Source organism: Montipora foliosa, chromosome 2 (assembly GCF_036669935.1).
Source record: "Montipora foliosa isolate CH-2021 chromosome 2, ASM3666993v2, whole genome shotgun sequence".
In the NCBI taxonomy this organism is placed as follows: domain Eukaryota; kingdom Metazoa; phylum Cnidaria; class Anthozoa; order Scleractinia; family Acroporidae; genus Montipora; species Montipora foliosa.
The window spans coordinates 41,381,997-41,394,496 of record NC_090870.1 but is presented as its reverse complement, the minus strand read 5'-3'; the positions used below and the strand labels follow the sequence as shown (position 1 = coordinate 41,394,496).

General features: G+C 39.7%; 1 protein-coding gene across 2 annotated transcripts in view; it reads left to right on the top strand.

Annotated features, from left to right (window-relative positions):
* LOC137993105 (myomegalin-like) overlaps positions 1–12,500 on the top strand; it is a 61,928-nt gene that overhangs the window by 28,846 nt on the left and 20,582 nt on the right. For both annotated transcript variants that reach the window (XM_068838779.1, XM_068838780.1), the window contains exons 28-41: positions 75–152; positions 2,904–2,999; positions 4,802–4,897; positions 5,223–5,318; positions 5,974–6,024; positions 6,255–6,299; positions 6,453–6,507; positions 6,934–7,001; positions 7,120–7,187; positions 8,063–8,114; positions 9,088–9,120; positions 9,216–9,263; positions 9,665–9,772; positions 10,692–10,775. In XM_068838779.1, the coding sequence (XP_068694880.1) occupies positions 75–152; positions 2,904–2,999; positions 4,802–4,897; positions 5,223–5,318; positions 5,974–6,024; positions 6,255–6,299; positions 6,453–6,507; positions 6,934–7,001; positions 7,120–7,187; positions 8,063–8,114; positions 9,088–9,120; positions 9,216–9,263; positions 9,665–9,772; positions 10,692–10,775 (978 nt within the window). The remainder of the gene's footprint in view (positions 1–74; positions 153–2,903; positions 3,000–4,801; positions 4,898–5,222; positions 5,319–5,973; positions 6,025–6,254; positions 6,300–6,452; positions 6,508–6,933; positions 7,002–7,119; positions 7,188–8,062; positions 8,115–9,087; positions 9,121–9,215; positions 9,264–9,664; positions 9,773–10,691; positions 10,776–12,500) is intronic.

Sequence of the window (12,500 nt, the reverse complement as noted above, 5' to 3'; positions counted from 1 at the left end):
ATGTAATTTTAAAGTGGTGGCAAAGTTTTTTGGACTCGGAGGTCATTTTTCTGAATTTGTCTTCTCGTTTTAAGGATGACGGAATATCCGAAGAAGCACGAAAATCTCAGGAAATGTCGGACTTGCTGAAAGAAAAAGAAAAACTTTTGGAGGTACGACATATTGCCGAGCTGTCATTAGTGTTGTGCTGTTAAGGATTTTTTACTCGCGCCGAAATCATGACATGACGTACTGAAAAGGCAAGCGGCATCTCCAGAGGTGTGCTTTGTGCCCCCAAAATTCCTGTAGAAAACTTTTGTGCCAGTTTTTCTGCAGATTGTGGAGAATGTGAAACTCCCAAACAGATAAAAGATAACAGATAATCCAGATAACAGAACGTGCCAGTAACACTTATGTGCGGTGCCGAGAGTAAGGACTGACCGACTATATTTTGTTTATAGGGGGCTTTTAGAGTTCTACAGTCGACGAACCCTTTTCAGTAGACACACAGTAAAACCCCGCGAGTAAGAACCTTCCATTATAAACATTTAGCCGAAACAGGTTCTCTTACAGAAATGATAATTAAGAGAAATTTAGGCTATCTAGGTTCTTAAAATAATCACGTTACAGATAGCAGACTTTTGTGGTATTCGGCCTTCCTTCCCCGGCATGCAGCAGCCAGCTTTTCCCCATCCCTTACATATAAAATTTGAATAGAATTTTTATACAGATATGAAAAATTCACATAAAAATGACTCTACTAAGTTGAATCGAAAGATCACATGAATCTTCAGAACATCAACATGTACATTTATTATTAAAATTCGTCGCCCAATTAAAATTTAAACTGGACAGATTAAAAGGTACTGCAGTTCAGACAAAATATCTGGAAATAACAATGACAGCTAGGCTTTTGTACATTATGCTGCCATTTTGTCGAGCATTTTAGTGAGGCAAGAGCATTAAGCATTATTCGAGCATTTTAGTGGCATTTTCCCCCCATTGAAAATGAAAGCTTTACGACAAAACCGACAAGAGCAATTCCTAGAAGATTACATTGAAACCTCACTTACGTACAACAACACAAAGACTAACTTTTCGTCACTTAATATCAAATACCATATATTGTTAACTTATACTACATTTGTGTTGTGCATACTCGTTTTTGTGAAGTTGAGGCTTCATTTGTGTTAATGTTGAAATTAAATTCATTCAAATTTCACTGACATCTTTATCAGCCTATGTATAATGAGCATTAACTGAGCATTTTAGTAACTTTTTGGGGGGAGACCAAGCATGATTATAGTGGGGAAGAAGGAACATTAAATGGAGCGTTTTAGTGACAAAGTAAAAGCATGATGTACAAAAACCTAACGACAGCATGAACAGCAGAGTGAAAACAGTTCCCCCACACCCTTAAACAATTGATACTTAATACCCCAGGCTCGTGTATATATAATATTTAGTTGACTGCATATTAAGAAGGTATTTGATTTGATTTTCAACATTGGTAGTAGAAGTGGTGAATAAGCACTTAATGACTGGCCCCAAGGGAAACAGTCAGTTTTGTTTCCCCGAGACCCTCAATGTTCCCCGAGGCGAAGCCGAGGGAAACATTGAGGTTGAGGGAAACAAAACTCACTGTTTCCCGAGGGGCCAGTCATTAAGTGTTTTGTTATACCTCCCAACTCAAAATAGAACAATACACAGATAAAAATTATTTGCTTGACGTCGGCTGGCGTACAGATTTGCCGCCGTTTCAAAGGTGCACGACCTGATCACGCGTGAGTCGAAAGTTCAAGTTGGTATTGCCCTAGGGCGTCATGAAGTTTTTTTCGCCCTAGGGCGTCATGAAGTTTTGACCAATGACACGTGACACGTTCTCCTCCAATCAGAAAACGTATTTGAGTTGGGAGGTATAACAATGACCTTTGTCTTCAAAGAAAATTCTAAATGTCTATTAGTCTTATTTGCCAAAGTGTACACATTTTTTTTAGATTTTAGGGTCAACAGGTTCTTGTTTAAAAGGGGGTCTAACAGGTTCCTAAAAAATAGGTTCTTACTCGCGGGGTTTTACTGTATGCCAAGAAATTCATTAGCAAGATTGGTTGGAATTTGTTCAATTAAGGTTGATTTAATGGAAGGATTGCACTTTCTCGGGAATTACAGTCTGGTAGAATGTTATTTAGTTTCTGGCAGTCGAGTGACATCGGTGGGTTAAATATTCCGGCCGCACGATTTAGAGTACGATTGCGGGAATAATTTAGTGTTCTTTAGGGTTTAGCTGGGAAATTCTTGTCATTCTACGTCTGTCGGTCGCATTCGTAACAAGCTTTTCTCGGCTTTCGTGTAGATAGGCTTAAAATTGACGTTTTCAGTATATTTTTTCAGTCGTAATTTATTAACAAAGTCTTTCCTTTCCTCCGGTGTTTTACCGTTATATTAACTAGGAATACCTTCCTACGTGTTTTTGCCCACTTTTATGTAACTGGCGTGGCATACATTTCGGATTTAGTACTGTTAGTACTGCATAATGCAAAATATAGTAATTCCAGTACTAAAGAATCATTCAGTTTGTGTTACATTTAACAACAGACTGACTGACGCATCCTAAAGAAACTATTTTCAGTTTACAGTCGGGTCTTTGTGTAGTCAGATTCTGTTGCCGTTTTGCCTTTCAAAAAATATACAGAGGTCATCTTTTATTAAACATAAATAGGTCGGATTAAGGTATACTGTAAAAATTCTTTGTTCGTCGTAAGTCCAGTCAACAGAAGCAAGCTTCGGAGGTACTTCACCAAGGTGCACTGCTCAATTATTCCTTAATTAGAATAATTGTAGAAAAAAATTGGTCCGGTCACCACCATTTCTTTTGAGGCCATTTGACGAGATTTAATGTTTGTCTTTCCAATTGCTTCTTTTAGGATCTGTTCCGGGAACGTTCTAAAATGTCGTCCGCTCATGAAGCTAACAGTCAGAGGCTGATGTCTGCCCTAAGAGACAAAGAAGCTGCTTTAAAGGTTAGGAAAGAGAGGATGGGAAATAACAACAGAGGAAACAGCAGGTCTTGGCAACGACGCATGCAATACTTTTGAAGGCGATCATGTTTGAGTCGCAGCGCGATCTGCGAGAATTTGCCAACTCCGTCAAGGTCCAACTTAGTCATCTTAAGCTAAGAGTTTTAACTCTGAGTATCGCATAGCCAGTACTTCATTTGTATTTCACAAAACAAAATTTCACTCTAAACCAAAGCGCTGTTTTTATAGTGTTTGTTTGTTAATACGAAGGAAGGACTAAACATGCAAAATTGCAGTGCGATAGCGCCGAATGATTCGCTGGAGAAGTAGAACTGATAAAGTGAAACGCTTAAGAGGCTTTCACGTGGCCGCAATAGGGGAAAAATCCGGTTCTTCGGATGTCGTAGGTCGTCGTTCAAACAGGATTAGGGAGCTTAACCACGAGACGTTTTTAGCCACGGGCGGAAACCCGCAATGAACATTTCGCATACCAAGACAGTTGTCTCTCTTAGATTCTTAAACTAATCGCTTCTAATAGTGGAAACTTTATACAGTAATAATACAAATGTGGTAGTATCAAGACAAGCTCAATAAGGAAACAGCTCACTTCCGGTTGCCATCCGTGGTTGAAAAACCTTCAGATAAACGATTAATATTTAAAAACTAGATTACACGCAGACAGGAACCCATGACCCGGAGCCTACAACTCTACTGTGTTCGTGTCACGGCGTTTTCACAGACCGATTTATTTTTAGATTGATTTTCCCGCTAATGAGACTCCCACAGGAGCCCGATGACCAATTACAAGAAATTAAGCTGACGTAATAGGGTCACCGAGCCGGAACTGCCTTTGTTTTTTCCGGAAAAGATAGTCTAAAAATAGATCGGTCTGTAAAAATGCCGTTACATAGGCCCAGTATGGGAGCTGTAGGCCCCGGGTCATGGGTTCCTGACGCAGAGGAGAGGGGCACCTCTAGGTTAACCAATATTGTGCCCCAGTTAGCTAGATTACTATTACAGAGCGAAGGAAAACGCGGCCATCTCGCTGGAAAACGTCAAACGTCTCGTTCTTAAAGGTTCTATGTCACGCAAAATGATGTAATTTCATGACACCCAAAAATGCCCAAAAAGTATCATGAAACATTGCAATAACCACTTAAAACTGTTGAAAAACATAAAGAAAATACAGTAAAAGGAAAGAGAAGCACAGATGGACACAAATGCACAAGATTGAAACGGACTGCATATGGGTAGTCTTGAAAAGTCGGCCCGGCGTTTTTCAAGTTTATAGTAAAAAGGGCTTGAAGATAGGTCTTCTTTGCTCAGAATCATCTTCAAGTTGTTTGTGATGTAACGATAATTTTATCAGTAAAGGAATTCCACAGTATCATTTTCGAGTTTAAACTTGTGATTAACTGAAGGATTTTCCCGAAACACGCTAAAATAAGGTGACATAGCCTCTTTAACGCAACTGTTTTATCATGGTTCCCGGTAAAAAAAGGGGAACAAAGTATGAAGGTGTCAGAAAAAGCAATAAAAGGCATAAATTAACTGTCCAAGGCAAGTCCATGCAGCCGAGGCGGGCTCGCTTTTCTTCCAATATTCTTTTCACCAACTACAATCACCCCTAACCAGCTGCTCCATTAAAAGAGGCCGGCTCTTTTGCTGCTGTGACCATTTACAGTAGCTACAAGTATTGGTTTCGTACGCGTCCTTCGTTTGGCTTGTGTAATGGCGGATTTTGAGTTCCCTTACTTTATTCAAGATAGTAAATACGAACTTCTCTTTCATTAAATCAATTGCAGGAAGCCGCCAATGACATGACGAGGATTCAAACCGAGAAAAATGCAAGCATCCAAAGATTGCAGCAGCTGCTGAACAGCAAAGAACATGAAGTACAGGTATAGACCCTATGCAAAAATGGCTGCCTTTAAATTGTTCTTTTGTTCATATTCAAAATAGCCCAACTAACCTCGTTCAGGATAACAAATTCTTTAGAATTTTTGTCTCAAAAACGAGGTTAGTTGGGCTATTTTGAATATGAACAAAAGAATAATTTAAAGGCAGCCATTTTTGCATAGGGTCTATGGTTTGCAAAACTACTCTTAATTAGACTCTTTCTATTCAAGCTACAGCCCACGCCGTTTGCTATAAAAATGAAGCTCCACATCAACCCTTCTTTTGTTACTGTCAAGCCCTGCCGTAATTTTTTTTCTTGTTTTTCAGGCTCTAGAAAATAGCAAAGCGTGGGCCTCACAGGAAAACGACAAGCTAATGAATAAATTAAAGATGTCCTTACGAGAAAAGGACAGAACCATCGAGGTAAGTGACAACAGTCGCTGGGAGTTCGTGTGGTTTAATGAAACTCGTTTTGCAATCAACCAATAAATCTAGGAATCAGTAAATTCATCGATTTGTCACACACCCAGCTTTTCCTTTTGTTTGTCCATTTGTCCAATCCCATGAATAAATGAAACAGTAAATCATTAGAACCACTGACCGACCGATCAGCCGATCTGCGTGGCAGTCACAAGGAAGGGTTACGTTTTTATAAACGTTGGCCGTGTAGCACTTATATTTCAACGGACTTAACTGAAGCGCCAGCTCCTTACCCCAAATGAACCATGTGAGCGTTAACCCTAATGAATGGCAATTGGCCCACACAAGGACAGAGAAAAACTCTGACCAGGGTGGGTCAGAGTTTTTCTCTGTCCTTGTCGAATGTGAGAGAATGAAAATATGAGAGAGTGAAAGAGATGTGAGAGAATGAAAGAAAAGTTGAGGCCCAAGTTTTTCTCTGTCCTTGTGGGGGCCCATTTCAAATAAATTGGGGCTAACGCTCACATGGTTCATATGGGGTACGGAGCTGGCGCTTCACATCACACTCTAATTAGTTAAGTCTGCGTGGCAGTCAGTCTGACAATCTGTCAGGGAAGCAATCAACCATTACAAATACAACTTCTCTTTATCTGCTCAGGGTTTAGTTGAAAGCGGGAAAGAGAAAGACAAGCTGTTGAAAGCATTGCAGGTGTGTTCTCAAGTTAAGACCTTTTGTGCATATTTCACAGTGCACAAGGAAGGAACATCTTTGCTCGATTTTATTGTGCAGTCTCTAATTTGCGTTCTGCGATATTACGTTTTTTCGCACATTATTTGTGTACCAACAAACGTTTGCAGTATTCCGTGGATTAACTTCCGTGTATGTCGTTCATTTGTCAGATATGTTACAATTTAATGTCAGCTTTTGTCTTAATCCAGGAATCTGCTAAAAGTCCATCAAAATCTATCAGCCTTGCTGAGGCGGTGAGTCGAACAATTAGTGTCTTTTTCTAAATAGAAGAAGACTATTTCTTCGGTTTCTACTTTTCAGTGTTGTTTTGTTGAAAAAGTTCTTTGCGTGACCGATCATATTAGCTAGAACCATACCTAAAGGACTTCGGTTGCCTTTCCTCACAGGCGGAGCTTAAACGGAACATTGGCTTACTACAAGCTGACGTGCAAAAGAAAGACGGTATGTTTACTGCATTACTGCATTTTCAGGGCATTTTGTTTAAAGCTCTTCGTTATTCCATTTGGGAAAGGGCTGCTTTTGAATAAGGTTTGGCTATAACGTTGTACTGGTATAAGGCATTTGGCTCAACATGTTACCACAATTCCCTTAATTAGTCTGTCGAGTAGGCTCTTCCGACGAATGACGCTAATGGACTGCGTCTTTTGAACGCCTGCGCCATTTGTGGGAAGTTCCTGTTCGTAGGCTGTTGATAAGACCGTTTCAGCGTGCAGACGTCGGTCTGTTCTTTGTCTCTTTTACATTTATGTCACAGGGGTGAAATTTGTTTTGGGAAACTGTTCGCCTTCCTTGTTTTAAGCACCCGCGTTTGCACGAATATAATCAGAGGTGAAATATTGAGTTTGTTTTAATGGGTTCTTTACGCAGAATCTTTGAAACAACTCGAATCAGACTACCGGAACAACCTTAGGAAACTACAGGGAGACGATCGAGAGGTTAGTTGGAGAATTTATCAAGTAGCGGTTTTTTAAATAAATTTTTATAATCACTTTTTTATAGGTGAAGCTTTTTTTCCCCTAAAGTTTGTATACGAATTGATGGTTTTCTTTTCAGAACAAGCTGAAATTCGAAGATCTTCGACACCAAATAGAAGCAAAAGATGCCCATTTAAAACAAGTACAGTACGTATGATTGGTCTGTAATGTAATTGCAAATCAGACCCCTAGTTAATGCTCTGACCAATTGGAACACGGGTGAACAACGCGATGAGCCAATTATATGTCGCTTACTTAAAGTGGTACTATGATCAAAAAATCATTTACTTTTTTTCCTTCAGATTTTGAAAGCGTGTTCGCCTAACACCTAACTGGCAAAATTTTGAGCTTTGAGTTTTATCCAAAGGCTGTTTATTTTGAGTGTAAGTTTGGATTTCCCGGCCGCCATTACTCACGTTCAAAACTGACCGATTGGACCTCAGAGGGTTGGATCTAGAGAAAATGACGTCATTTACTCACTAGCTTAAAATTTCAGAGTGTAAACGCAATTTATTATATCTGCAAAACACGGGTTTAAAAGTCTGAAAGCCCGAAACTCCCGTGCTGCATATTAATTCAGCCGCGTACACACGCATTGCATTCTTAAACTAGTGAGTCTTTGACGTTATTTTCTCCTCGACCCAGCTCTCTCAAGATTTTAAAGTTAGTAATGGCGGACCAATAAATAAGAAAATTCCAGTTAAAATAAACAGGTGTCTTTTTAAAATCGAAACTTAAAACTAGGGTCAGTTAGTGTTTAGTTAACATAGTTTTGAAATCCAAAGAAAAAAAAGAATTTTTTTTTGGTCGTAGTACCACTTTAAAGAGAGGAAAAATGCGGTTTGCGTTTTCCTTGAACAGTGGCTCGAGTTTTTAAGATGATTCCCTAGTTTTGCATTGCAAATGAACGGCTATTTTTTTCTTACCAAGAACGGTTTAGGTTTATTCAAAGAAAGAGAAATTAGTATGTGTCGTTTTCATATCTGATTGGTCGGTTGCGCACCGTTCGTATTTCGTTTCAGGGCCTCCAACGAAAATCTCCGCTTAAGGCTTCAAAGCATGCCTAAGCTTGAGGTGAGAGGTGTCTTCATATGTTCAAGAACTGTTGTGCCTTGAACTCTCGAAATTCTGTGATTGATTTAAATGAACTGGCGCTACTTGACAGCTAATCGGCGGTCAACTTCGAGCCATACATTAAAGTGCCACTACGACGAAAATGTTTGGTTTTCTTTTCGAATTTTTTCAACGTCAATTAAGTCAATATGTTCAAAATAATACAATGCATTTAAATTTGGAACGATAGAAGCGAGATAAGTCGGGAAATAACCAGGAAAAAACCGTTTGATGAAGCGAACAATTCGATCAAGGAGTAATGTATATAATATCAGCAAAAAGCAACTCGGCGATCTCTCACATCTCATAGACGGTATGGGAAATTAGCCGCGTTTATTTTGAGCGTTGCGCATATGACGTCAGACCCCAGGCGATCCATCTAGACCCAACCCTTTTCCTCGCTCACGGTCATTTGCCGCTCGAGTAATGGCGGACAGCGAAAACCGAAAAAGTACGTTACAATAATCATACTTTCCGTGGGAATTTTGAGATAAAAATTTGCATAATACCTATTTAGTACGTCTAGTTTCAAAATCTAAAGAAAAAAGGACATGCAAAATTTTCATCGTAGTGGCACTTTAACCTTGGTTTCAAGCTGTCCTTTTTCCTGTTGCCATTTTTTTCAAGGGTGCAGGAAGGAAATATACCCAACTGGAACGAAGTTGCTCAAACGTGACTCACTAGCAGTTCGTACTTCTAGTGTGTCTTAAGTTTCCTATTTCCCTGTTCAATTCACTCCCGGATAAATGTTAACTTTGATATGCCACACTCATATTAAAACGGCAGTTGCAAACAACGTGCGGGGGAAATGATTACATGTGATATACGTTTCTTAAATTTAACCAACATTTTAGGTTGATTCCCTGAAATATTTAGACCAATTTTGAAACGCTTATCTTTTCTGTTCTTTTTTTTACTTTCTCGTCTCTTTTAGGAGCTTAAGCAGAAATTCGCGGAGCAGTCACAGGTAAATGGGAAAGGTTTTATACTCTTCAATCTTTTTTTAAAATAAACGGCTGACATGCAAAAAAAATTCTTGATGTAAATTACTTTCTTCTGTAGGCTTTGGCTGATGCTCAGAAAAGCAAAGAACAAGCTCTGGTTGATTTGGTTAGCACATTCGTTCTATTATTACACTTTAAATACCAGCATTGCTGTTCCCACCCAGAACTCCAGCTCCTATTAGTCCTCCAGGTGATAATTAAAATCCTGCGGTCTCCCACCTCCTCATGACAGATACAAGTGCAATGTTGTCGATTTAATACTGGATATGAATGAAGTGTTGGTCAAGTAATCCCCCCCCCCCCCCCCCCCCCCAGTTATTTGTGTAGACACGAACTGAAAATCAATCACAGAACAACAGAATGAACCAATCAGAAGTCGGTAGAAACGCACGTTTCCTTTGACGGGGAAATGCGAACGGCTAAGGAGTGTTTTTTTTCTGTCAGTTTTAATTTGTGACGGAAATGAAATTTCATATCTTTTAATATGAAAATAAAATTGGTTTGCAGGCTGCGCTCAAAAAATTAAACTTGGAACTAGAGGCTGAACTAAAAGTTCAACAGAATGATGTTGAAATGCTGAATGAGGCTGCTCAGATGAAGGACAACATTATAAAGGTGATATAAATTGTCTGGACTGCAATTCCTCGTGTAATTCTTTTCTGTTATTCATACATTCAACGAGAATTAAAGGACCAACTTTTTTTTTACCCAGTCAACTTGGTTTATACCAACAAACAACTGAGTTTACTTCAAGTTCATTTTCAAAGCTATTCTGATCACAGTGTCTTACAGATGAAAGTTAGTTCTCATTCATTCGAAAAGAAAAACTAATCACCCATCCTAAAAAACTTTCGCGAAAGGTCCCTCAGTGAAGAAAAATTGGATAGGAGTGAACTCGAAAATAGTATCCATTGAAGGATTGCAATCTCGTGCGGTGCAGCAGCGCAGCTTCTTTGGAGAAATACTCTATGAAGCAGGTTTGCGCCTTTTTGCGAGCCATGCAGTTCGTACCAATACCGTATTTTTCACCGTGTTCGAAAAAAAAAAAAAAGGACTCCGGGGTTGTATGTATGACACGTCCCCCAGCTACGCTAAGCTTTAACAAAATAGATACTGAATTGACAAATACAAGCTCACAAAGCTCACATGTTTGGTGAGCTGTGCTATGTAAGTAGCCGATGTTTGCTGACACTCGGTTGAATTAGAGCGAAAAAAAATTTTGAGTGCAGGCAGTATAATTATGCCTTCGACTAGACTTTACCCAAGTTATTAGCTTTTTAATTCAATCCTATTTAACGCAGTTTTCGGCCGAAATATTTGAGAATACAGTTAGTGTGGTATTTCGTGTTGTTGTTTCAAACCAGTACTGTTACGAAAACTGACGCTTCTTTTTTTTTCTTCGTTCCGCGCTTCGTCCCCATACCACATTTTTGCACTTAACAGTAAAACTTGAGAGACCTTTCCTTTGTTAAGAGTTGTTGAATTCTGACGTGAAGACGGGTTTACAGGGTTCCTCTTTCCTTTATTTTTATAGGAGATGCAAGAAGATCAACAGAAACAGCTGACGGACATGAAAGAGAACATTGGATATTATCAGAAAAAAGCTCAGGAACTTGAGGTACAGCGCAAACTAGAACGTATTCAGTAGGGGAAGAGTGTTCAATTTGTTGTTTTATAGTAGGTGTCAAGGTTAAAATGTACAACTTTTCCGGGCTCTTTAGCTTCATCTGGAAAATAGTTGTCAGCTTGAAGTTGGTAAAGATAACTAAGCATCGCAGTCAAATGGTACTTCGAGTGTTAGCACGTGAAGTCTCAGATGCAATAAGCGAAAGTGGAGGTCCAACAAACACGTGTCATATACTCCGAGCTTTTGAAGGCACGATCTTATTTAGCCTGGAGACCTCCGTTTGAGGAATGAACAAATGTTCAACTTTCGTGTATGTGAATTAAAGGTGTTTAAATAACAAATGAATCATGTAATAAACATGAACGTTCATATCTTTGAACTGCGAATGGACATCAAGTGATTTGACCTCTTTTGTGACTCGCATTTGATAAACTCCTAGCTGGGTTCAGTGATTGCGGTGCAGCGCAAATCTCATGGTCGTGGGTTCGAATGCCGTTTCAGCCTCATTTTTTCAGGCTTGCTGGCGACAATCTTTGTAACTTTAAAAAATACAACAGGTTTTAAGGGACCGTTCATTTTTTATGGGGTAGGGGGGGCTGGTGGAATTTGGAGGAGTGTAATTCGAAAATTGTATGACCCCCCCCTAATTTCCGATTTTTTTCTCCTGGGCCCCCCCCCCCCCCTCCCCCCTCATCTGAGTAATTTTTTGGAAGCCCCCCCCCTCTTGAATAAAAAATACATATGGTGTTAAAAGTTACTGCAGCATTAAAATTTCGTTTTGTTACATGTACATTTCACATAATTTATTGAAAGAAACCTGAAAGCTAGAAAGCTGCTTTTAACAAATCACTCAAAAGAATGAAAAGTCAATTTATGCTCTTCTTGTTACAGCTCGTCCTGAGCGTGTTGTAGCTGGCCGCTCGTCATTTGAGTCGTCTTCAGAGTCAGGGGCATCACTCTTGTAGTCATCATCAGTTTCCTCTCCCTCACTGCTTTCATCACTGCTGTTTAGTTGACCTGATTCATTCCTGCCTCCCACTTCGGCTTGTCCAGTTCTGAGAGTATTCATTCGCAAGAATTTGTAAAATCTCTTATCCTATTTTTAATCTAATTTTTTCGTCCAACCCCCCCTTTTCCTTCATTTTTTTTCGGCTGGCCCCCCCTTTCAAGCCAATTTTTTTTTTAGTGGCCCCCCCCCCAAATCCCACCAGCCCCCCCTTTCTTATAAAAAATGAACGGTCCCTAAATGCCCGAATATACGTTAACTTTGTTTCGTGTGTTATTGTATAGTTATTCTATCAAAATCCCAAGCTTGTGTTTCTCAGCACGAGAACTAATTTGGGTGACTGCAAGTCAAATTACTGCGATTTTCTTAATTCTGTGGAATCTCACCTTCAAATGCTATGCGCCAAACTACGTTTTGGCTAACGCTTCCATCAGTGCATGGGCTCCTGTTTCCATCAACCACATTTCCGAACATAGCCGGGAAGATCGACTCCGCCTTCGGAGAGTCAGTTTGGGTTTTCGTTTAGTTCACAGCAGGTCGAATGCCATTATGATATCTTTAGACGTTCGTCAGTAAAAAGATTCGTAGAGATTCCATCGCTTTCCATCGGCGTCACGTCAAGTTTGGATGTACGAATGTACCGTGGTATTAAATTGGTAGGTCATGTCACTCTCGGCTTGCCGTCGGAAGTTTGATTGATGGAAGCCAAA